The sequence below is a fragment of the Phragmites australis genome, chromosome 7 (genome assembly GCF_958298935.1).
Source record: "Phragmites australis chromosome 7, lpPhrAust1.1, whole genome shotgun sequence".
Classification (NCBI taxonomy): domain Eukaryota; kingdom Viridiplantae; phylum Streptophyta; class Magnoliopsida; order Poales; family Poaceae; genus Phragmites; species Phragmites australis.
This window is the reverse complement of record NC_084927.1, coordinates 6996655-7018661: the sequence shown is the minus strand read 5'-3', so window position 1 is coordinate 7018661 and position 22007 is coordinate 6996655. Positions and strand designations below refer to the sequence as shown.

The following is a 22007-nucleotide window of genomic DNA, read 5'->3' as shown; positions in this document are numbered from 1 at the left end:
AAAGAGTATATTCTCAATTAGAACTTCTGGCAGAAGCAATGAGAGTTTATGCTGTGGAAGCACCATTTGAGAGGAGCCATGATTGTTCAGCTGACTAGCATGCTTTATGTACCACTTGAGCAACCAGCTGGGTTTGAAGAGGTTTCCGTCATGTTGTAAGATGAATTCTCCAATCTTTGCTTGATTGTATTGAACAATTATACTACCAAGTAAACTTCTTATAAACTTAGGACACTAATCTCAGCTAGTGTTCTAACTTCTAACATCTAAGCTTGCTAGAACGATTCTTTTGTCTTTAATGTACACATATCCTTGAAAGGTGGAAAGGTATCATTCTGGTTCCTAATTTGTTCTTTCGGTTTGTGGGAAATATTTGACTTTGCCCTTTTGATTTTACTAGATTAAAGCAATATGCTGCAAGCTTACTTCATGAAAATTGAGGATGTAGACTTAAAGATAACAACCAGCACTATAAAAAACTTGAAATTATAATGTGTAAAGCAAATATGAAAAAAGTACATTCACAAACTAACTTTTGTTTTTTAACCGAACATAGACCCTATTCTAACTTATGCTTAAATTCTGTTAGTATTTTGTTTTGCTTGAGAAGTTCAAGGCTAAATATGCACTTGAGCTCAAGATTCATTTTTTTTACATGTTAAGTTAAAAATTCAGTGTATGTGCATGGTTGGCACGTATCCGATGATTTAGGATAAGGTGCTCACCCTCATCTTAGAGCATCTCCAACGACTTTTCTATATGGCTCCCTATAGCCAAAAAATAGCAAAACTGAGAAAAAACGGCCTCCAGCAGCTTCCCTATTGGCCTCGCTTTCCTGGCTCGCTCTCTATCTGCTCCTCCTCCCTCGCCACATCTGGGAAAGCATTGCCGCTTGCTAGCTTGCAACAACCTTGCCGCTCGGACGTCTCCTTGGCGCCACGGCCACCAGGTATTCTCTTCTCTGGTGCCCCTTTTGCTTTTGTTGCTGGATCCGTCGATCCAAAACAGGGAGGGGACAGATGGAGCATGGGCGAGGGAGGGATGGAGCATGGGCGAGGGAGGGATGGAGCATGGGGCCACCGACCACCCACACCACCATGCATATCACCGCCCTCCTCTGCCCTATAGTCACCTCTAGCCTGTACGTGGCCCACCGCGTTGCCGCTCCCCATGGTTGCCTCTAGCCTAGATGTGGCCCACCGCACCGCCACCGCGTCGTCGCTCCCCATGGTCGCCTCTAGCCTAGATGTGACCCACTCGTGCCGCCAAGCATCTCGCCGCCCTCCTTTGCCCCATGGTTTCTGCCGGTCATGAGGGTGGGGAGCTGGCATGGAGGTGGATCAGGGAGGGCGAACAAGAGGAGGGTGGTGGGTAGGATGACGACTCAGGAGAGCATGAGGAGAGTAGGAGGAGGGTGGCTCATACGAGCAAGAGGGGAGGCATGTGAGCAGAAGAATTGATTCAATCTAGTATGAATTTAGGCAAATAAATTAACCTACGGAATTGATGCTATGATATAATTGACTCAAGGAATTGATTCAAATTTGTTTGGTTAAGCTAGGAATTGATGCAATGATACAATTTTGTTTGGTTAAGCTACGAATTGATGCTATGATATAATTTTGCAATGTAGAGAATAGTCAATTTGTTTGGTCATAATACTTGTTCTTTTTTGCAATGTAGGTTGTTCCAATGGGTAGTTTTCTAGACTTGATTGGTGAGCACGACCTAGGAAGCATTCAAAGATATTGGGAGGAAAGTCAATTTGAAAGACCACCTGATGAGCAAAAACCTCCACTTGTAGAAGTTACTCCCTCCATGACAGTAAACAAGAAGAGTAGAACCACAAATTTTAGTCAAAACGGAGACAATTTGTTGGTGTCGGCATGGCTACAAATTAGTATGAAACTAGTACAAGGGGATGAACAATCTTGTGCTACTTATTGGTAGAGAATTCATAATTACTACTATGAGCATAAGGACTTTGAATTTGACTGTAGTTCAAATTCCCTCATGCATCTTTGGTCTACCATACTGGAGAGCGTTAACAGGTTTTGTGGATGTTATATTCAAATTCAAAATAGGAGGCAAAGCGGGCTGACAGAGCAGGATAAGGTATACATCTTCCTTTTTTAATTTGGTTGTGGCTCCATATATTGTATGCATGTTTAATAAGTAATATTTACTTGTCTAGATAATTCAATCATGTGAACTGTACGAGTCAAAAGACAAGAACAAGAAATCTTTCAGTTTATTGCATTGTTGGAATGTGTTACAACATGAGCAAAATTGGATGGATAGGTGCTCTCAAAAAAGACAGAAGACATTGCTATGAGTGTGTGACAAATAACAACAATATTATTTGAGCGTGCAGGATGAGATTATCGCCCGACGATTTGGCACAGGCTCCGGTTGAGTTGCTTCATGTGTGTGCATTATGTTGTTGTATGAACTATGTTATCGTATGAACTATGATGTCGTATGAACTAAGTTGTAATTATAGGTGCCCAACTATGTTACAACTGCATATATAATTATGGTTACTCGAGTACATTACAACCACATACATAATTATAGGTGTTTGACTACATTACAACTGCATACATAATTTTGAGTACATTAGTAAAACAATATCGACTACAAATCTAAGATAATACTGACTACATTATTAATACTACTCCCCATGACATTGCTAGAGGTGCTCCACTAGATCATTTTGAAGCTGAGAGTGAGTTTCCTGGTTTGTGATATTACTGTGAGTTTGAATAAGCTCATAAAGTTCGCGCATAGAAACATGGGAAACTCTCACAGTTTGTCCCACCCCATCAAAATTTAAGTCAAGTTCTTCGTCTCGCTCATCGTCAAGATCATGTTATGCATTATAACACAAGCTATCATGATTTGTCTGAGTGTTCCTTGATCCTAAAATCGAGCAGGCCTACAAACAATGGCCGAACGAGATTGTAGAACTCCAAATTCTCGTTCCACATCCTTCCTAGTTGCTTCTTGTGCTTTGGCAAAATATTTTCTCTTATTTCCCTGTGGAGATGATATGGACTTCACCAATATGGCCCATTGAGGATTTATGTCATCTGCAAGGTAATACCCCATTGTATAATTATGACCATTGATGCTATAATTCACTTCTGAAGATTGTCCTTCGGCTAGCTTTGCAAATAGATGAGAACGGTGAAGGACATTAATATCATTGGGAGACCTTGGTAAACCAAAGAAGGCATGTCAAATTCAAAGATCTTATGAAGCAACGACTTCTAGAGTGATTGTGTGCTCATGCACATGGCTAGTATAAATACCTTGCCATGGTGAAGGGAAATTTTTTCACTTCTAATACATACAATCTACTCTCCCAAGCATTCCAGGAAAACCTCTTTGCTCTCCAATTGCAAGTAATCTAGTTGTGTCATTCTCATTTGGAGATCTCAGGTACTCATCTTTGAAAACTTTAATAATAGCTTTGACAAACCTTTTAAGTCTCTCTATAACAGTACTTTCACCAATACAAACATATTGATCTTTAGCATCCGCTGGTACTCCATAAGTTAGCATCATAAACGTTTTCATAATCTTCTACAACGGAGATAACCCAAGACGTCCAAATCTATCTTTTTTCTATACAAAATAGTCATCATGGTCTACTACAGATTGCACTATGCGAAGAAATAGAGGACGATCCATTCTAAACCTGCGAAAAACAAAAACAATGAGAAATACACAAGAGGATCAACAAACAAAATGAACAACCACAAAGGACTAATTACAAGCTTGCGCCAAAAGAAAGTTGCCCCCTAGGTAGGAGTATTTGAAAAGTAGTTTTGGTATAGCCTCAAATGCCCGACTTCTCTATTACGATTAATATATTGACGTACAGGCACAAAATTGTCATGTCATGGAGCATTCATACGCTCATATTAAATGTGGCAAAGGTGTAAAGTAGAAAGAATGAGTTCATTGTCACATCGTCCGACGACGACGATAAATCTAAGAAAGATGGACGACTCATTTCAGGTAGAGGTGAAACTATAAGGCAAATGACTTGGTTCAATAACCAGGGGAATGGCATTCCATATATAGATCCGAAAAATGTAGCCGTTGAAAAATATAGTCGTTGGAAATATAGCCGTTAGAAATATAGACGTTGAAAAATATAGCTGTTGGAAATATAGCTGTTCAAAAAGACATGCAAATGACACTATTAAAAATATAATGGTTCAATTTGCTAGTTACATAGTAGTAGTAAAATATAGACGAATTGAATATAGGGAGGTACAAATAGAGAAGTCACTAGAGCGCGCAGAGAAATAGGGTGCAGATCTGTATAGGGAGGCTCCCTATTTATGGATATAGAGTGCCAAAAATAGAGAAGTCACTGGAGATACTCTTAATGCTGGCAGGGAAATTCCCGACCATGGTAGAGAAGTTATGAGGCTAGTGGATAATGATTGCAATAGGTCTCAAGAGGATTCTAACAGTTACGAATGGAATAAGTAATAACCTAAGTAACCAATAGATGAGATACCACATACAAGTAACTACTTCTTAACCTAGGAAAACAATTTATTTTAGGAAATAGATATTCTTCTTGGGAAGAGCAAGCCTTCATAATATTTGCTCCATCCAATTGTTACAGAATAGAGACTACAGCATTGCAGGTGCCGTTCACACTACATCAAGGAACACGGACGGTATCGCTGCAGTATCAGCGACCATAACATGTAGTATGTAGCGTTTGCCTTCAGTGGATAGCTATATCTAACTTACACGCCATGACGTTGCTCATACTTATACTAATCATACAGTAAGCAGGAGTGATACTATTGGAGTGAACTGACAACGGAAGAAGGATCAGGAGGTGTGGGAATTGCAGCTGCTCCATCAAGCATTTGTGTCACCTTTAGCATTGTAGGTCTCATGGTTGGGTCCTCCTGGAGACACCACAATGCCACTGCCACAAACCTTTCCACCTTCTTCAGATTCAAAATTGCTTCGTCATCACCCTCCACCAGAAAATCAACCCTGCCACACCTGTAACAGTCATTTGCCCAGTAAGTCAGTATTTGTTTTTCCTCTTCTGCAGCCTCGAATTCAACATTCCGCCGACAGCAGATGAGCTCCAACAGGATGACCCCAAAGCTGTAAACATCCACCTTGGCGGTGATACCGATGTTCTTGAACCACTCAGGGGCAACGTATCCTCGGGTGCCCCGGATACCTGTATTTGTTTGTGTCTGGTTGGTTCGGAGCAGTTTGGCTAAGCCGAAGTCTGAGATCTTTGCTGTAAAGCTGTCATCGAGAAGGATATTCTGGGGCTTTATGTCACAGTGGATGATCTGCGAGCTGCATTCCTCATGTAAGTATAGCAGCCCCGTTGCCACCCCTAGAGCAAGTTGAACTCGAATGTTCCACTGAAGCCTGACATCACTAAATAGGAGTCTGTTGAGTGATCCATTGGTCATGAATTCGTAGACCAATAGTCTTTCTTTTCCTTCGTTGCAGAATCCTAGCAACCTAACCAAGTTCTTGTGGTATGTCCGCCCAATAGTTTGGACTTCCACGGTGAACTCCTTTTCTGTCTCATGCTGGAGCTTGTCAATTTTCTTGACAGCAATGCAGGTCCCGAGCTCATCTTTTAGGTTGCCCTTGTACACAATACCAGATGCACCAGTACCAAGCACCTCCTGGAATCCGCTGGTTGCATTCTCGAGCTCAGCGTAAGTGAAGGCTTTCAGGGGCAATCCTAGGTTGCTTGATGACTGCAAAGATGGGACTTTCTTTCTGGTGATAGTACAGTAAGTACCGAAAAGGAGAACAGAGATCAGGAGAAGGTTCACCAAGACAGAGCTTCCCAGAAACAATGAACTTCCAAGGATCCAGTACTTCTTATCTTTTTTCCATTTGCTGGAACCTACAAGCTCAGACTGTGCACTATTGTTCTTTGCTACCTTGATGAAAACTGTCCTCTGCACACTGGCCCCCATTTTGCCGTTCGATAAAGGCATCTTCTTCTTCCAACATGTACTATCACTGTCTCTGAACACAGCGACGGCACAGAAACAATCGCCCAGGCAGAGCTGCTGGCACTGGTTCTGAGTTATGGGGCTGTATTGCTCATAGTCAGAGAAGGGCCAATCCACATGGGTCATCGGTGTCAACTGAAACTGCATCATGGCAGCTGCTTCATCCAAGTCACAACTTTGTGGCTGGAAGTCCGGTTTGCAGCCTTTATACTTCCTCTCCTCATCAATAAATGAGTAGTGCTCGGGGCACACGCAGGTAGCCTGGTTGTTTGTGCCATCCAACGTGCAGTAACTGTTGAACCCACATGCGCCGCTGCCGACCTGTGTCGGTAATTCGCAGATATTTGGGGGCTCCATGCTCACTACTGACCATGCCTGACTCTTATTCAGGTTGCCGGCCTTCTTTGGGTACACATATTGCCGGAACACACCATCTGGGTCAAGTGTGGCGCGATGGTAGTAGTCAGCCATGGAGCTGATACCCCCTGATGTCATATTGACTTGTGTGCCGTTATCAAAGGAGATGTATATCCTGCCAGTGGCATCGAACACCAGCTTTGTGGTGTTCCCATCCATGGACAAATAAGGGTCATATTGGTAACCAGACGGCACAGCAATGGGATAAGGAAAAACACCATTAGCTTTCAGGTTAAGGAGGAACCGACCACTGGAGTAGTCTGTGGCGATGATCCGACTGCGGAGCGTCTTTGGGGTGGTGAGCACCTGAGTGAGCAGGATGGTATCTGCTGGGTTGTTGAAAGTCTCCCACTTGGTAGAGCCATCTGCAGCAGCTAGTACAAAGTTTCCAGTGTCGAGCATACTGGCGTAGGCACCAACAACTTGGGGATTCCATACCTCTGTACCGGTAGTGTCGGAGAGAGAAAGCATCCCACCCGAGGTAAGCTGGAGGCTTGAACCGGATGAAACTAGTATGGGCGCTGGATCTGGATCTGTACTCTTGGCATACCAAGCCACCGTCTGGTCGCTGGTCTTGTTGAACCATACGGCGAGGAGGTAGGAGGAGGAGTTGCCTTCAATTGGCCGGAAGCCGAACGCGAAGTCGCCGGATGGTGAGAGCCAAAAGCTGTTAGGCCCTTGGGGTGTTAAGGAGGAGCTCTTGGTGATGTTTTGTTGAGCTTGAACAGATGCTGAGGACAGCAGCAGGAGGAAGGGTAAGAGGAGAGGTGCCATTGATTCTTTTGGTTTGGCTCTCATTTCCTACTTCTGATGGCAAACTTATGCATCTCCTTGCATTTAAGAGTCTTCATTGACTCGAGATTACAGTTGGGACCATTTGGGTCAACCTCTATGAGGAACTGGAACAGTTAGCCTCATTGAACTGGTCCATTGTGACCATTTGGTGCACAACTGGCATGGGTCCTTGTCGGTGTCTCTATTCCAAGATTGTACTGAAGGTCGGGCCGGATTTTTCGCATGCTTACAAGTTCTACAGAAGAGGACACAGGTTATATTGACGTTTGCGTGAGGGCAAGTGCACAACGACTATCATAATTGGATGGTTCCAATAATGCTTCAGTTTTTCAGAAGAGTCGTTACGGTTACTACTTACTACTACGGTACTACCAGTCAAGCCAGCCGGAATCAGTGTTTTACTTCTACTAGCGGTCAGATTTGAGCAAGGATTTGAAATTATATGCCAAAAAGTTTGGTCGCTAGATTTGTTTGCAAGAAAAAAATGACTGAAATTTCTCTGGAACAAATCTTCTACTACTAACCCTTGTTCCTTGAGCATTTTTCTGTTTCCTTTCAGTGTTATGCATGGGGAGAAGACTTTCCTGAAAACTGAGGATTTGTCGTTGCTATAAATTGATCTTGTTATCAGGGATGCATTCGGTCTATGATTATTTGTTTTGTACATTAACGAGTACGTTTGCTTTTGATGGTTCCGTGTGATCAGCAGGGTACCACGCCGGCAGCTGAAAGGAACTTGTGCCAGCATCCCGTGTTACGGGGTTAACACGTTGTACCATCGGACCTGTGGTGAGTGGTGGTTGGATCTTCACTGGTTCTGGTTCTGGTTCTGCCACCAGTGACTGAATGAAGCTTGTCCTGACCTCGGGGTGATAGCGGCCCAGATACAATTGCTTTCTGAACCTATAGTATACTCCAATGTGTGGTACAGTTACTTCTGTCGTGGTATTTGTTTATAAATTAGTCTTTTTCGAAACGACTAAGACCTAAGGTGAAACATTTTACAGAAATGGACCCTTGACGATTGGAGCTGTGGTTGCATCATTTGGAAACAGCACAAATTGAGTGGTATTATTTTTTCAGGCAAAAACTTGCCGGCATTTCTTATTTATTACGTTTGTTCGTTGAACGGCATGGCTCCTTTGATCTGTGATGTTGATTACGGGTTCTGAATTGAATGATTCTAGTATCGATTTAGTGCATCTAAGATCGCAATTATCTAGCATATGCCTTGCCTTCAGTTCATTTCATCTTTTTCTTCGGCTGTGTTGGCCTTCGGGCCGGGCCTTGGTCCTCGTTTTCTCCCATGGTGCTAGCAAGAGAGTGGTTTGAGTATGACTGCACAATGGACTGACGAGCCTAAGTTGTGAAATGAAGACTCGAGATGCTGTAGCGTCATCGATCGATGCTGGTGATTTCTTGTTCATGAGTGGTGTTCTCTCTGAATCAGTATTGCTCTGCTGGCAGCTAAATGTGAAATCATACTAGTATCTTGCTTTACCGAATGATTCCTCTATGCGATACTCTCTCCGGTCAAAACTACCTGACATTTTGAACATGACACGGTTCCCAATGTTTATCTTTGTCCATTATTTTTCATTAGATTATATTTATAATATCCAATAAATTTATAAGTTATTATAGTATATTTTACGATAAATCTACACATATGATTTTTATGTTTTTAAACTAAATAATTTTGAAGTTATTAATAGTTAAAGTTTTAAAAAATTAACCAGACTTCATCCAAAACGTCCAAGTAATTGTGACTGGAGTGATATGATTCTTATTGTCCATGTTCTAATGTTCTAGGTCGCGCCGCGAGTGTGCAGACTGGGGCAGGGATACGCAAAGAACACTGATATTCCCATCCGTTTTAATAAAGAAGGGAAGATTAGATCAGGAGGCACTATCCAGCGAGCGGCTAACAATCCAACAAGCATTCTTAACCACCATCCATTCCTATGTGTTCCGGACAGCTTCCAAATCAAATTTAAGGACTCTAAAAATAGGGTTTAATCTTTCAAAAACAAATTTGAAAGGTTTAATATCAATGGAAGAATTTTCAAATTATGTGTAAGCTTTGGAAATAGCATCCGAGAATTAGCAGTCTTGTTAAATTATTCATAGCATCATCACCTCATTTAAATTTTAAATAGCATGTATATGTGATAATTCCTTTTATAGCTTTACAGTCTATAATTTCAAAGGGTCCTTTGGAGGCCTCAGTGATGTTGTTAGGCCTTCGGCGAAGTCTCTTCCCATCTTCTTCGATTTCAGACCGCATGAGTGGACGAAGTACCGTTCCCCCAACAGTAGCCTCTCGCGGGTGAGATCTGACTTTGGAGGGCGGGGGGGGGGGGGGGGGGGGGAGGGGTTCAAACCCATGATCTTTAGATGTGCGTATCGATATGTCATCCCCCTTCGGTCGGTTGAAGTCGCGTCTTAAATGCTAGACCCATTAAATGTGTTGAGTTAGCAATCATCCTTTTGGGGCTATGTGACCATCGATTATGATCATTTCTTCACCGCCTTCGAGGCATTGACACGGGGAAACATATTATTAAATGCCGGCGTTTGAGTGACGTGGGATACACATCCAGACACGAACACCCCCCCTCTTGGATCTGTATAAAAAAGATTCCAGGGGAATATCCCGGCACATAACACTGGGTCCTTTGCCTTCAACACACTTTACTGCCTCATGTGTTATCTCTGTCGCCATCTTTGGGTCATTCTTCGCTTTCATCCTCTTTCTCTTCATTTTCGACCTTCCCTCAGAGATGGGTTACCCCGGCAAAGCTGTCACCATGGAGGCAGAGGACAAGCAATAGACGCTGAAGCTGAAGCTCACTAGCCACCAACAGTCCATGGTGCTGCTCTTACAGAAAGTGGATGTGAAGCTGAGCATGCAGGACTTGTCTGAAGTGTTCTGCACCGCAGGCATATGGCCTCTTTGGATAGGATGGACCTTGCCTTTGGCCACCTATTTCCTACAGCGAGTGTTCAATAACAAGTGACACCTATTTCCACGTGTATCACATCTGGGCATGGAGTGCCAATTTGGGTGTGGAGCACCAACTTGGCAAAGAGATCAAGTGGTTTAGCAAGGTGATTAATTAGGCAATATTTTCATTGTTTAGTTAGCTCTTTATTTGGCATGAATTCCAACCAATTTGGTTGCCCTCCGTACTATATAAACCCATTCCAATAAATGTTAACAGCTATGCGCGATCAATTTGCCTTCATGTATGAAATTTCTTCCATTCCTGAGTCCATCTCTTGACCTCCTACTTCCTCCGTCTTCTGCCCATGGCGCCAATCGAAACAAACACCAAGCATGTCGCCGAGGAGGCTGACACCAAGCGTGCCACCAAGGAGGCCCTTTGGGTGCATGTCATCATCGTCCCAAGCGTCAAGGCGGTCGTTCCCCTACCCTCGATCTTCAAGCCAGCAACTACTCGCAGTGGCGCGGCCTGTTTGGGGTTGATCTCTGCAAATACACCCTCGAGAACCACATCATCGCAACTCCACCTGAGGCACCGACTACACCATGGCTGCGTCTTGACACCCATGTGTGCCAATGGTTGTATGGTGCAATCTCCCTTGAGTTATTGGCGATGGTGATGGGTAGCTCCTCCATGTGCTCCTACATTGTACGAAACGCCCTCGCTGGTGTCTACCGTGACAACACTGACACACGTGCCATCTACCTCGAGTAGGAGTTCTACGGTCTTCACCAAGGCAGCATGTCCATCGGTGATTACTTCCATTGGCAAAAGGCTCTCACCAACGAACTCACCGTCGTTGGCACCCGCATCACCGACAAGAGCCTCACCCACAACACCCTTCGTGGACTCGGTCATCGCTACGCCCACATGCGCATGCTCCTGTCCATGCAACACCCACTTTCCTCATTCACCGAGGTTTGCTCTACCCTCATGCTTGAGGAGCTCATGGCCACATCCTCAGACTATGCCGCCCTCTGCTCTCTACTCCAACGCGAGCAAGGGCACCTCCCACAGTGGCTTCTCCATCGTTCACAGTGGTGCTACCCCAACCCCTTTTGGCCGCAGGTTCTCGCACGCTGCCCAAGGTTCCGATGGTAAGCAAGGTGGTAGCAACAACTGCAACACTTCCACAGGTAACTCTAACAACCATCGATGATGTCGAGGCAGCAATGATAGCAGTAGTTCCAACGGTGGTGGTAGCAGCAGCAGTGGTGCCAAGAATGTCATGCCGTGGCCCTTCATGTAGAATCCCTGCGCTGACTCAGTCCACATGTAGCCTAGCCAGGGCCCATGGTCCACTGGATATGGTGATCTTTGTCCCAGCCCACTTGGTGCATTTGCCACTGCCTTTCTCCCACTGACGCCCTCACCATGGTAGGGAACCCTTGGTCTACACCGCCCCCACATTGGCACTATCGTGGGATTAGCAACAACTCATGCAACCTTTCAACACCATGTCTCTCACTCCACCATCATCCTCCAAATGGTACATGAACTCTGGCGCCTCGACACACATGACCTCAGAGCATGGTAACTTGGCATCCTTCTACCCTTTCTCTTCTGCTACACCTCCATATTCCATTGTCGGTAATGAATCCCACCTTCCCATCACCCGCACCACACCATGTTCCTTCGACATCCTAATTCTTGTTACTCCCAACCTTATCAAGAACCTTATTTTCATTCATCAATATACTATCGATAATCATTATTTTGTTGAGTTTGACCGCTATGGCCTTTCTATCAAGGACCTTTGAACCTGGAACATGATCGTCAGATGCAATATCAGTGGTGACCTCTACCCCCCTCTAGTTGTCACCCCTCACAAATTGTGCCCTCTCCACCACCACCCCCCATATGCTTACCTTGTGGCATCGTCCTTTTGGACACCTTGGTTATCGATCTTTAGGGCATCTAGCGAGTAGTAAACTTATTTCATGTAATAAAATTTCGGCAAACTCCTTGTGCCATGCATGCCAACTTAGCCAGCATGGGCATTTACCTTTTACATCTTCTACTACTCACACGAATAAAGCTTTTGATTTATTTCATTGTGATATGTGGACATCTCCCATCTCCAGTGTCTTCGGTTACAAATACTACCTTATTTGTGATGAATTTACTCACTATCTTTGAACCTTTCCTCTTCTGTTCAAATCTGATTTTTTTTCTTACTCTCACTAACTTTTGTGCCTACATGAAGAATAAATTCAACTCTCTTATTCGTGACATTCAGTGTGATAATGGTGGTGAGTTCGATAATAATTCCGCGCGGATACTCTTCCTCTCTTATCGCAATGAACTCCGCATGTCATGCCCACACACTTCACAGCAAAACAGTGTAGGCATCGGTGACCTCCTAAGAGGGGGGTGAATTAGGACACCTAAATCTAATCGGCTCCAAAAACTTCACAGGATAAACCTATATCAATTTCTATCTAAATATGTTCCAGGTTCATCTATGTAGTGTGTCTACTCTACCATTTAAAAATATTTGCAACATATAGCCAATCCTAGCAAATTACTGTTGAAAACTATCGTAACAGAACAAGGTGGGGGGCCTTCGGAACCTTGAGGTGATCCAAAGGCTAAGAGGATGAAGAGACAAAGTGGGGAACTGTGCAATACTATTAATGTCTCTCTCTTTTTTGGTTACAGTGTAAGTCTATTTATAGGTTGTACCTAACCACTCCCGCTACAGTTTACAATATTACCCCTCTAACTGCCACATTCTCGGAATATTTTTGGGTAGTTTAGTACTTTCCTAAGCCCGACCGGCCTATTTACAACTCTATCATTTGTTGTCTTCGATTAGTAATGGTCACCCTTTGCTCTGTTCTCCGAAGGCCCACGTTTGATGACGCCTTTGGCCTCTCTTCGGTCATCCTTCTGGTAGCACCAAGCGAAGATCTTCGACTGGCCTTCGAAGGCCTAACGATGGCTTCGCCTGCCTCGAACCTCTAGCGTGCCTTTAGTCCTCCACAACACTGAGCGAAGGCCTTTGGTCTACCTCTGAAGGCCCAGTGTAGGCTTCGCTGATTCAATCCATTGGAGATGTTCCTGCCGTTTTGCTCCAAAGAGTGCCTTCGAGATGTCATACGATTCCTGCACATGACAGACCCATGACAACTGTAAGCTGTCAGTAACCAATGGCCGCAGAGGTCTTCGACTCAGCTTCCGAATGGGGCATGTGAAACCATTCCCCAACAACTACTCTAGGAAGGTAAACAAGCAAAAGTATCTTGCAAGTATGTAAATGCGGTATAAGCAAAGGTAGATTGCAAGTATGTAAATGCAGTACAAGCAAAGTTAGATTGCAAGTGTGTAAATGCAGAAACATAAAGACGGTAGAAAGAGCAAACTCAGCACAAGGGATTTTTATCACATGATCGATGGCATAAACGCCACTCCTAATCCACATTGGAGTAGTCACTTAGGCTATAGCTCTCGAACGGCACCCGGTCACGATTCTTGAGCCACCTAGGCCTCAAGTAGGTTGAGCCACCAAGGCAAGGGCTCACCACAAGCCTCTCTTCCGATCACTTCCCGCCATCTTCACTTTGGAGCTTAAGCCACCAAGGTAAAGGTCTCCGTATCCTCTTACAAGTGTCTTGCCATCGCTCCACACCAAGTCAGAGGGTCAACAAGTATGAGCCACCAAGGCTCACGGTGCCGGCGAGTTACCAAGACTCCAAGATGCCAACATACCACTTAGTACCATATAGGATCACTTCTTGATCCCTTCTCTAGGCAGCAACACCTAGCAATAATTCTCTCTAGGCCTAATAGCAGTAATTAGTCCCTTAATCTTATGCTTAATTTCCTTGGATGATCACTTTTAGCACGTTGGTAGCTTGGATGTCTTCTCAAGTGTCTATGAGCTTCCCTGGACTCCAGCCCACTCAAATGGCCATGTGTGTGGGGGGGGGGGTATTTATAGTCTCAAACCCGTGAACTAGCCATTGCTTCAACGGTTAAAAAAGATTGTGAACACCGGATGATCCAGCATCAACAGCAGTATAAAAACCCGACCATCCGGCATGTACAACAACAAAAACTAGCGTTAACTAGCCGTTCGAACCACACTCAAACTCATTGTGAACATCGGATGTTCCAGCATTATCTTAAACTCCATCATCAAACTATCCGGCATGTAGACTTGAGCCAACTGAGCCACTTCTCACTGAGCATTGTCCGGTGTGTAGATCTTGTGATCACCGGACCATCCAGCGTGTACAACCACACCAAAACTTCCTATTGCAACATCTTCTGGAAAAGGCTCTAGCATAGACAACTCTTCATTCGTCGGACCATCCGGAGTGTACAACCTTTGAACCATCTTCTGAGAATGCTCCGACGTGTACAAGCCTCTAAACATCAGACTATCTAGCGTGTACAATACTACCAGAGAAAATGCTTCGGCTTGTACAAACGCCTGATCGCTGGACCATCCGGCGTGTATAATTTTCTTGGGACTTGTCCAATTCAATCAAATCTTTGTCTTGCTTCGGTGGCTTCTTCATGTATTGCATCCATGAGACCTACCAAAGCATATACTAGACAAACATGTTAGTCCCACTGACTATATTGTCATTAATCACTCAAATCACATACATGCCCTAAAAGGGCTATGTTCGCTACAAACGTCAAGGCTGAGCACGTGATCTGCTCAACCAATAACATCCTTTGTTGGAGACAATCATAGAGATAATTGTATCACATCTATATTTATGTAGTTTTCAATAATATGATATTCGGTTCCTTGGATAACTATCATTTATATTGATTAGCAAGTATGTGACTTATTTGTGAAGTTCTTTGTTTTATTGTGACGTTATTCTAAAAATGATCCCTGGTCTTATATCATTATGTGGGACAATAATGATTCATGGACTAGCATATGTATTAATTGATGATCGTGTTTCACAGATCATATATATGGAAATGTCATAGTCGAAAGGAGAAGAAGGATTGGGTGTTTTGGCAAAGGGAAAAGAGTTCTTGCCCCCATAGTATGCCCCGCACCACCTTCCCCTACTACAACCGTGTCACTATCACCTGCGTCGCCTCCCCCAGTCGCACCCATGCCACACCTCACTACCACACTGTAGCATCTTGCTACACTAGTGTCACCTTCCCCTACTGCACCCGCATTACCACCACCTGCGTCGCTCCCACCAGCACTCACGTCAAAGGTTGTTCTGCCCACTCCAGCCCTATTGTCGAGCACGTCACACCAATCATCAATGACCACACCATAACAACACGTGGACAATAAGGTTTTCACCAACCAGTTCATCATATTAACCTGCATGTCGCCGCTACCTACTACATAACGCGCCACCCTCTCGGACGACAATTGGCATGCCACCTTGTTGAGTGAGTTCGATGCTCTTTGCATGAACGACACTTGGGAATTAGTTCCTCAACCTCCAAGTGCTAATATTGTGATAGGTAAATGGATTTCTCAACAAAAGTTCAAGCCTGATGGCTCCTTTGACTGATACAAGGCGTGTTGGGTCCTCCACAGCTTCTCCCAACGGCCCGATGTCAACTTCGATGAGACGTTAAGCTCGATTGTCAAGCTGGCCACTATCCGCATCGTCCTCACCATTGCTCTTTCCAATGACTAGCCGGTTTATCAGCTCAACGTCAACAATGCTTCCCTTAATGGCACCCTTTCTGAAGCCGTCTACTACCAGCAACTCTTCGGCTTCATTGACAAGACACATTGGTCTCATGTGTGCCACCTAAACCGGTCCTTGTATGACCTAAGCAGAACCCTCGTGCTTGGTTTTGTCATTTTAAGACTTACCTCGCCTCCTTGGGGTTCGCGGTATCGAAGGCCGATCCATCACTCTTCATCTATGGCTGAGGTTCTAACACGATGTACCTCCTCATGTACATCAGTTACTTCATCCACACTGCTAATTCATCGGCATTGCTTCGCTGAGTAATCTCCTCCATGCACCACAAGATTTCCCTCAAAGACCTCAGCGATCTCAGCCGCGCGCCTTGTGCCGCTAGCCACTCGGTCGTGCGCCATGTCGCGTCTTGCCGTCTCGAGCGCATCAACGTGCCATGCCCTTTGCCACCCGCACTGCTGCGCACACCGTCACTCACCCACGCTTGCGCCACACCCTTGCGCTGCCTGCATGCACTGCCGTCTCTCCGCTCCATTCCATTCGCCGCCCGGCAGCCCAAGTCCGAGCTCCACCACCGAGCTCGCTCTCCCAGTGTACCTCCAACCTTCACCGGCCCCCTTCTTCTCCAGCCGCATCTCATCCCCAACAGCCATCTCCCTCCTCCAGTTGCCACGTCGGCTCATCTCTCCCCTGGTGCGCTCCTATCCGACCATCTCTTGTCGCCGGCGACCTTCCTCTCTCTCCCGGTGCGCCTCCCTCTCTGGCTCCCTCCTCTCTCCCAATTGCCTCTCCCTCTCTCCCTTCGTGAGCCAACGGTGAAAATATCACCTGGCCTCCTTCCCTTATCCATCCGCCCCCCTCACAGCCAGGTGGGCCCCGGGCCGGTCCGGCGGTCCACAAACCTAGGTCCATGATGGACCACACACCCGAGTCCCCCCCCCCCGGTCAACAAGTCCACTGAGTCGTGGACCATGTCCACAAAATCCAGTCCACAGTGCACCCTCCTCACAAATCCCCTCTGGTTCACAAGTCTCGTGCATCGAATCTGCAGCACAATGCTCCTTTTCTATTTTCAGGATTTCATTTCTAACTCATCCGTTTCAACTCCGATTTCGGCGATTCTTTCGCTGATATTCCTCTAAAATCCTAATATATCTCCATGCCAAATCTTTTAATTTTTGGAGTTCGTTTATTTTCTCGCTCGGTATTTAATTCGTGTCGTAGTGCTTTAACCTAAATTTAGATTTTGTCTTTTAATAAATAAAGTTGAGTTAGATAATTGATAACCATGTTTAGATTATAATCATAGATTAGTCACTTGTATTAATCTAGTTTAAGTGTAGGTTTAATTATCATGTTAATTAAAGAATGGTTTTTAGAATAAACTAAAAGATTGCTTTTATTTTAGTTGGAGTAGATTGTTATTTCATGCTTAGGCTATTGTTTAATCTTGGTTTAATTAAGGTAATAAGATTAACTAGTATAGCGGTTAAATAAATAAATACATGTCATTCGAGTATGATAGAATAATTAAATGTTAATAATTAATTAATTAATTAACCTTTTATAATTAATTAATTAGATTCAAAGAATAGATTAACCTAATTAATTAATTACATGCATGCTTATAACATAGCTATAGTATATAGCTAAATTAGTATGGAAATTAAACAACACTAGGTAATTTAGATTAATTACTAGATAAACTTAGTTTAGTGCTATAGATTAGAATGTTTAATCCAACACTTAAGCACATATAATCGCCTAGAGTTATACTTACGTATATATATACATGCTCACATACATACAAACGTAAGTATCGCACATACGTTTCTGTCAGTACGTGTGCACTCACTTACATGTAGAAACCCTAACTGTCGTGTTTCGGCAGTTAAACTAATAAACGCTCACCCAGTTGATCATGCTTGTTTAGGATTTCTCTTAGGTTAATAAAATAACTAGGTTAATATCTTAACCTAGCTTCGCTAGATGATCCTGTTATTCTCTGTGTATTAGCTTTGTATTTCTTAGAGTCGCCAATCGTCTTCTGCTAGGTTTAGCTTTCATCGTTTTCACTCAGTCGTTCTTCTTCCGCTTTGGTATTTCATTTGGTTTTGTTCTGGTGTTCATCTCCTTAGTCGCTATGCACTTTTTGTCGTTAATCTGCGTAGGCTTGAAGTCAAGGTTCTAAGCAAGAACGCGAGGAAGAGCTGAAGGCGTGGTCCACTGAAGAAGAACCCGAGAGATTTGAACGACATGACCAATCGTGAATTGACCCTTCAGGAAGGCAAGTCCTATTTCCTTGATCATACTGAACCTATGGTTATCAAATAATATACATGATCAACTAAAACCGGACTTATTATCCCATGTGCTATGTATTACGCTTTTACAAACTACTTGTAATAGTTAATCCTATCAAACGCATGCCATGTCTGGAATATTATCATCCAGAATACATATCACCCTAGGACCTGTCGTTATCTATATTAACGTCGGACGACGCCTTGATATCTAGCATGCTTAGGATTGAATACGTCTCCTTGGGGACGTCGCTTTTAAAAACACCTCTCCTCGGAGACAAGATTTACTGTTATCAATGACAACTCATATACCATGAATCTTTGATGGTTGTGAATTCCATGATGGTTTTTAAATCCTTGATATCGTGTGGGATATGGAGGGTGATGTGTAAAAATGGGTGAAAACTATTTTGCGCGGGGGTAAAGTGGTCCTCTGGAGAGGATGCTCTTGGGGGCTTGGGTTACCTAATGGTATTCATTGCCAATGAATATGCCTAGCCCAACCGCTTAAGGACCGAGTCTTGCGCCGTTATGCTTAGCCACCCCCGTGCAACCATACGTCCTGTATGGGCAGGACTTGACTTTCCTTCACTGGACTGAGTTGAGCATCATACTAGGAGGCTGGGGAGTAGCGAGAAGCCAAGTGTCCATCTAGCCCTCTGTTGAATATTTTGAGAGACGGCATAGCCAATCTGATATTCTGAATATGGTCTCTAGTACTCGGGGTGTCTCGTAGAAAAGCCCGGCAGGAAAGGTGTTTGGAGGGTCTCGGTATGATTCGCTCCTCCGCCTGCAACAAATGGAGGCTGAGCATATCGCATGGGTAAAGTTATACAACCTCTGTAGAGTGTCAATCTATTCAAATAGCCGTGTCTACGGTCATGGACGTGCGAAGGCATGGTCACGCTTGAGTAGACTCCGGGTTTGTGCTTTCTTGATGAGTGAGTGTGTGGACTAGATGTCCATGTGATGAGATTCCTGGCTCACTCCGCCAGAAGCTGTGTGGTACTAGAGGTACACCAGATGTGATAAAAGGGACTGCGGAGTGACGTATATCCCCTCCTAGGACCGAAAACCCCTAGATGTAACTTGTTACCCTGATTCTGGTTTTAAAACCGTTTCGATAGCTTTGTTACCAGGTTACCTTCTAATATGTTGGGGACTTGAGGTGACACTCAGTACCAACAGAAGATGCTTGCATTTGTTACTTTTAAAACGATTTCCAAAAGCTTTGTTACATTTATTTCAAAAGGTTAACAGTGGAGAATATACCTGGATACTTGCATAAAACCTGCTTTATGCTCAAAACTATGCCGTAAAGTCTTATCCTTGAAATATCCATTATGCATCTATAAACCCCTTGAAGTAGTATAGGACTTGTTGAGTACCTTCCATACTCAGTCTTATTGCTTTCAAATTGTTGAGATGGAGATCACTCAACCTAGATGAAGTTAAAGAGAAGAAGTCTAAGGTCGCGTCCGCACCCGAGTTGCCTGTGGCATTGGGTTGCGCCGTCGTTTTGCTCCGCTCCGCTGTAGGCTCTTCTGCCTGGTTGGTCTGCTGTGGATCCTTGTCCACCAGGCCATGTTTTTGCTTTTCAGGTATTTATTTTACTTTGTTTTATTCGAAGTATGTATTTCATATCATTCTATTGAATTATGTGCGTATCAGCTACTTGATCCAAGGACTGATACAGGAGGCACAGGGGAACCCGGGTTCGGGGTCCTGACAGTATGAATTTAGGCAAATAAATTAACCTAAGGAATTGATGCTATGATATAATTGACTCGAGGAATTGATTCAAATTTGTTTGGTTAAGCTAGGAATTCATGCAATGATACAATTTTGTTTGGTTAAGCTAGGAATTGACGCTATGATATAATTTTGCAATGTAGAGAATTGTCAATTTGTTTGGTCATAATACTTGTTCTTTTTGGCAATGTAGGTTGTTCCAATTGGTAGTTTTCTAGACTTGATTGGTGAGCACGACCTAGGAAGCATTGAAAGATATTGGGAGGAAAGTAAATTTGAAAGCCCACCTGATGAGCAAAAACTGCCACTTGTAGAAGTTACTCCCTCCATGACAGTAAACAAGAAGAGTAGAGCCAAAAAATTTAGTCACAACGAAGACAATTTGTTGGTGTCGGCATGGCTACAAATTAGCATGGAACTAGTACAAGGGAATGAACAATCTTGTTCTACTTATTGGTAGAGAATTCATAATTACTACCATGAGCACAAGGACTTTGAATTTGACCGTAGTTCAAATTCCCTCATGCATCTTTCGTCTACCATACTGGAGAGCGTTAACAGGTTATGTGGATGTTATACTCAAATTCAAAATAGGAGGCAAAGCGGGGTGACAGAGCAGGATAAGGTATACATCTTCCTTTTTTAATTTGGTTGTGGCTCCATATATTGTATGCATGTTTAATAAGTAATATTTACTTGTCTAGATAATTCAAGCATGTGAACTATACGAGTCAAAAGACAAGAACAAGAAATATTTTAGTTTATTGCATTGCTGGAATGTGTTACAACATGAGCAAAATTGGATGGATAGGTGCGCTCAGAAAAAATAGAAGACATTGCTATGAGTGCGCGACAAATAACAACAATACTATTTTAGCTTGCAGGATGAGATTATCGCCCGATGATTTGGCACAGGCTCCGGTTGAGCTGCTTCATGTGTGTGGATTATGTTGTTGTATGAACTATATTATCATATGAACTATGATGTCGTATGAACTAAGTTGTAATTATAGGTGCCCAACTGCATAATTATGGGTACTCGAGTACATTACAACTGCATACATAATTATAGGTGTTCGACTACATTACAACTGCATACATAATTACGAGTACATTAGTAAAACAATACCGGCTACAAATCTAAGATAATACTTACTGCATTATTAATACTACTCCCCATGACATTGCCAGAGGTGCTCCACTAGATCATTTTGAAGCTGAGACTGAGTTTCCTGGTTTGTGATATTATGGTGAGTTTGAATAAACTCATAAAGCTCGCGCGTAGAAACATGGGAAACTCTCATAGTTTCTCCCACCCCATCAAGATTTAAGTCAAGTTCTTCATCTCGCTAATCTTCAAGATCATGTTATGCATTATGACACAAGCTATCATGATTTGTCTGAGTGTTCCTTGATCCTAAAATCGAGCAGGTCCACGAACAATGGCAAAACGAGATTGTATAACTCCAAATTCTTGTTGCACATCCTTCCTAGTTGCTTTTTGTGCTTTGGCAAAATATTTTCTCTTATTTCCCTATGAAATGATATGGACTTCACCAATGTGGCCCATTGAGGATTTATGTCATCTACAAGGTAATACCCCATTGTGTAATTATGACCATTGATGGTATAATTCACTTCTGGAGCTTGTCCTTTAGCTAGCTTTGCAAATAGATAAGAACGGTGAAGAACATTAATATCATTCTGATACCTTGGTAAACCAAAGAAGGCATACCAAATTCAAAGATCTTGTAATGCAACGACTTCTAGAGTGATTGTGGGCTCATGCACATGGCCGGTATACATACCTTGCCATGCTAAAGGGCAATTTTTCCACTAATACATACAATCTACGCTCCCAAGTTGTCACACCCGATTTTAACGGCCAAAACCTGATGCGGCTTATGTGTGCCCAGAATGTTCAACACACATAAGGATGTCACAGGTGAAGTAACAAAAGCAATACTTTTATTAAATAAATGTTAAACTCTTACAACAATTGACATATATTGTCTTCTATGAAGATATCTACAACAGAACAGAAGTACT

At 43.4% G+C, this 22007-nt stretch overlaps 1 protein-coding gene across 1 annotated transcript; it reads right to left on the bottom strand.

The window, feature by feature from the left end:
- Window positions 1-4551: 4551 nt before the first annotated feature.
- On the bottom strand, window positions 4552-7340 carry LOC133923934 (G-type lectin S-receptor-like serine/threonine-protein kinase LECRK4). The gene has a single exon (XM_062369243.1). The coding sequence runs from the start codon at window positions 7248-7250 to the stop codon at window positions 4833-4835; it is 2418 nt and encodes an 805-aa protein (XP_062225227.1). The 5' UTR covers window positions 7251-7340; the 3' UTR covers window positions 4552-4832.
- Between the last annotated feature and the right edge of the window lie 14667 nt (window positions 7341-22007).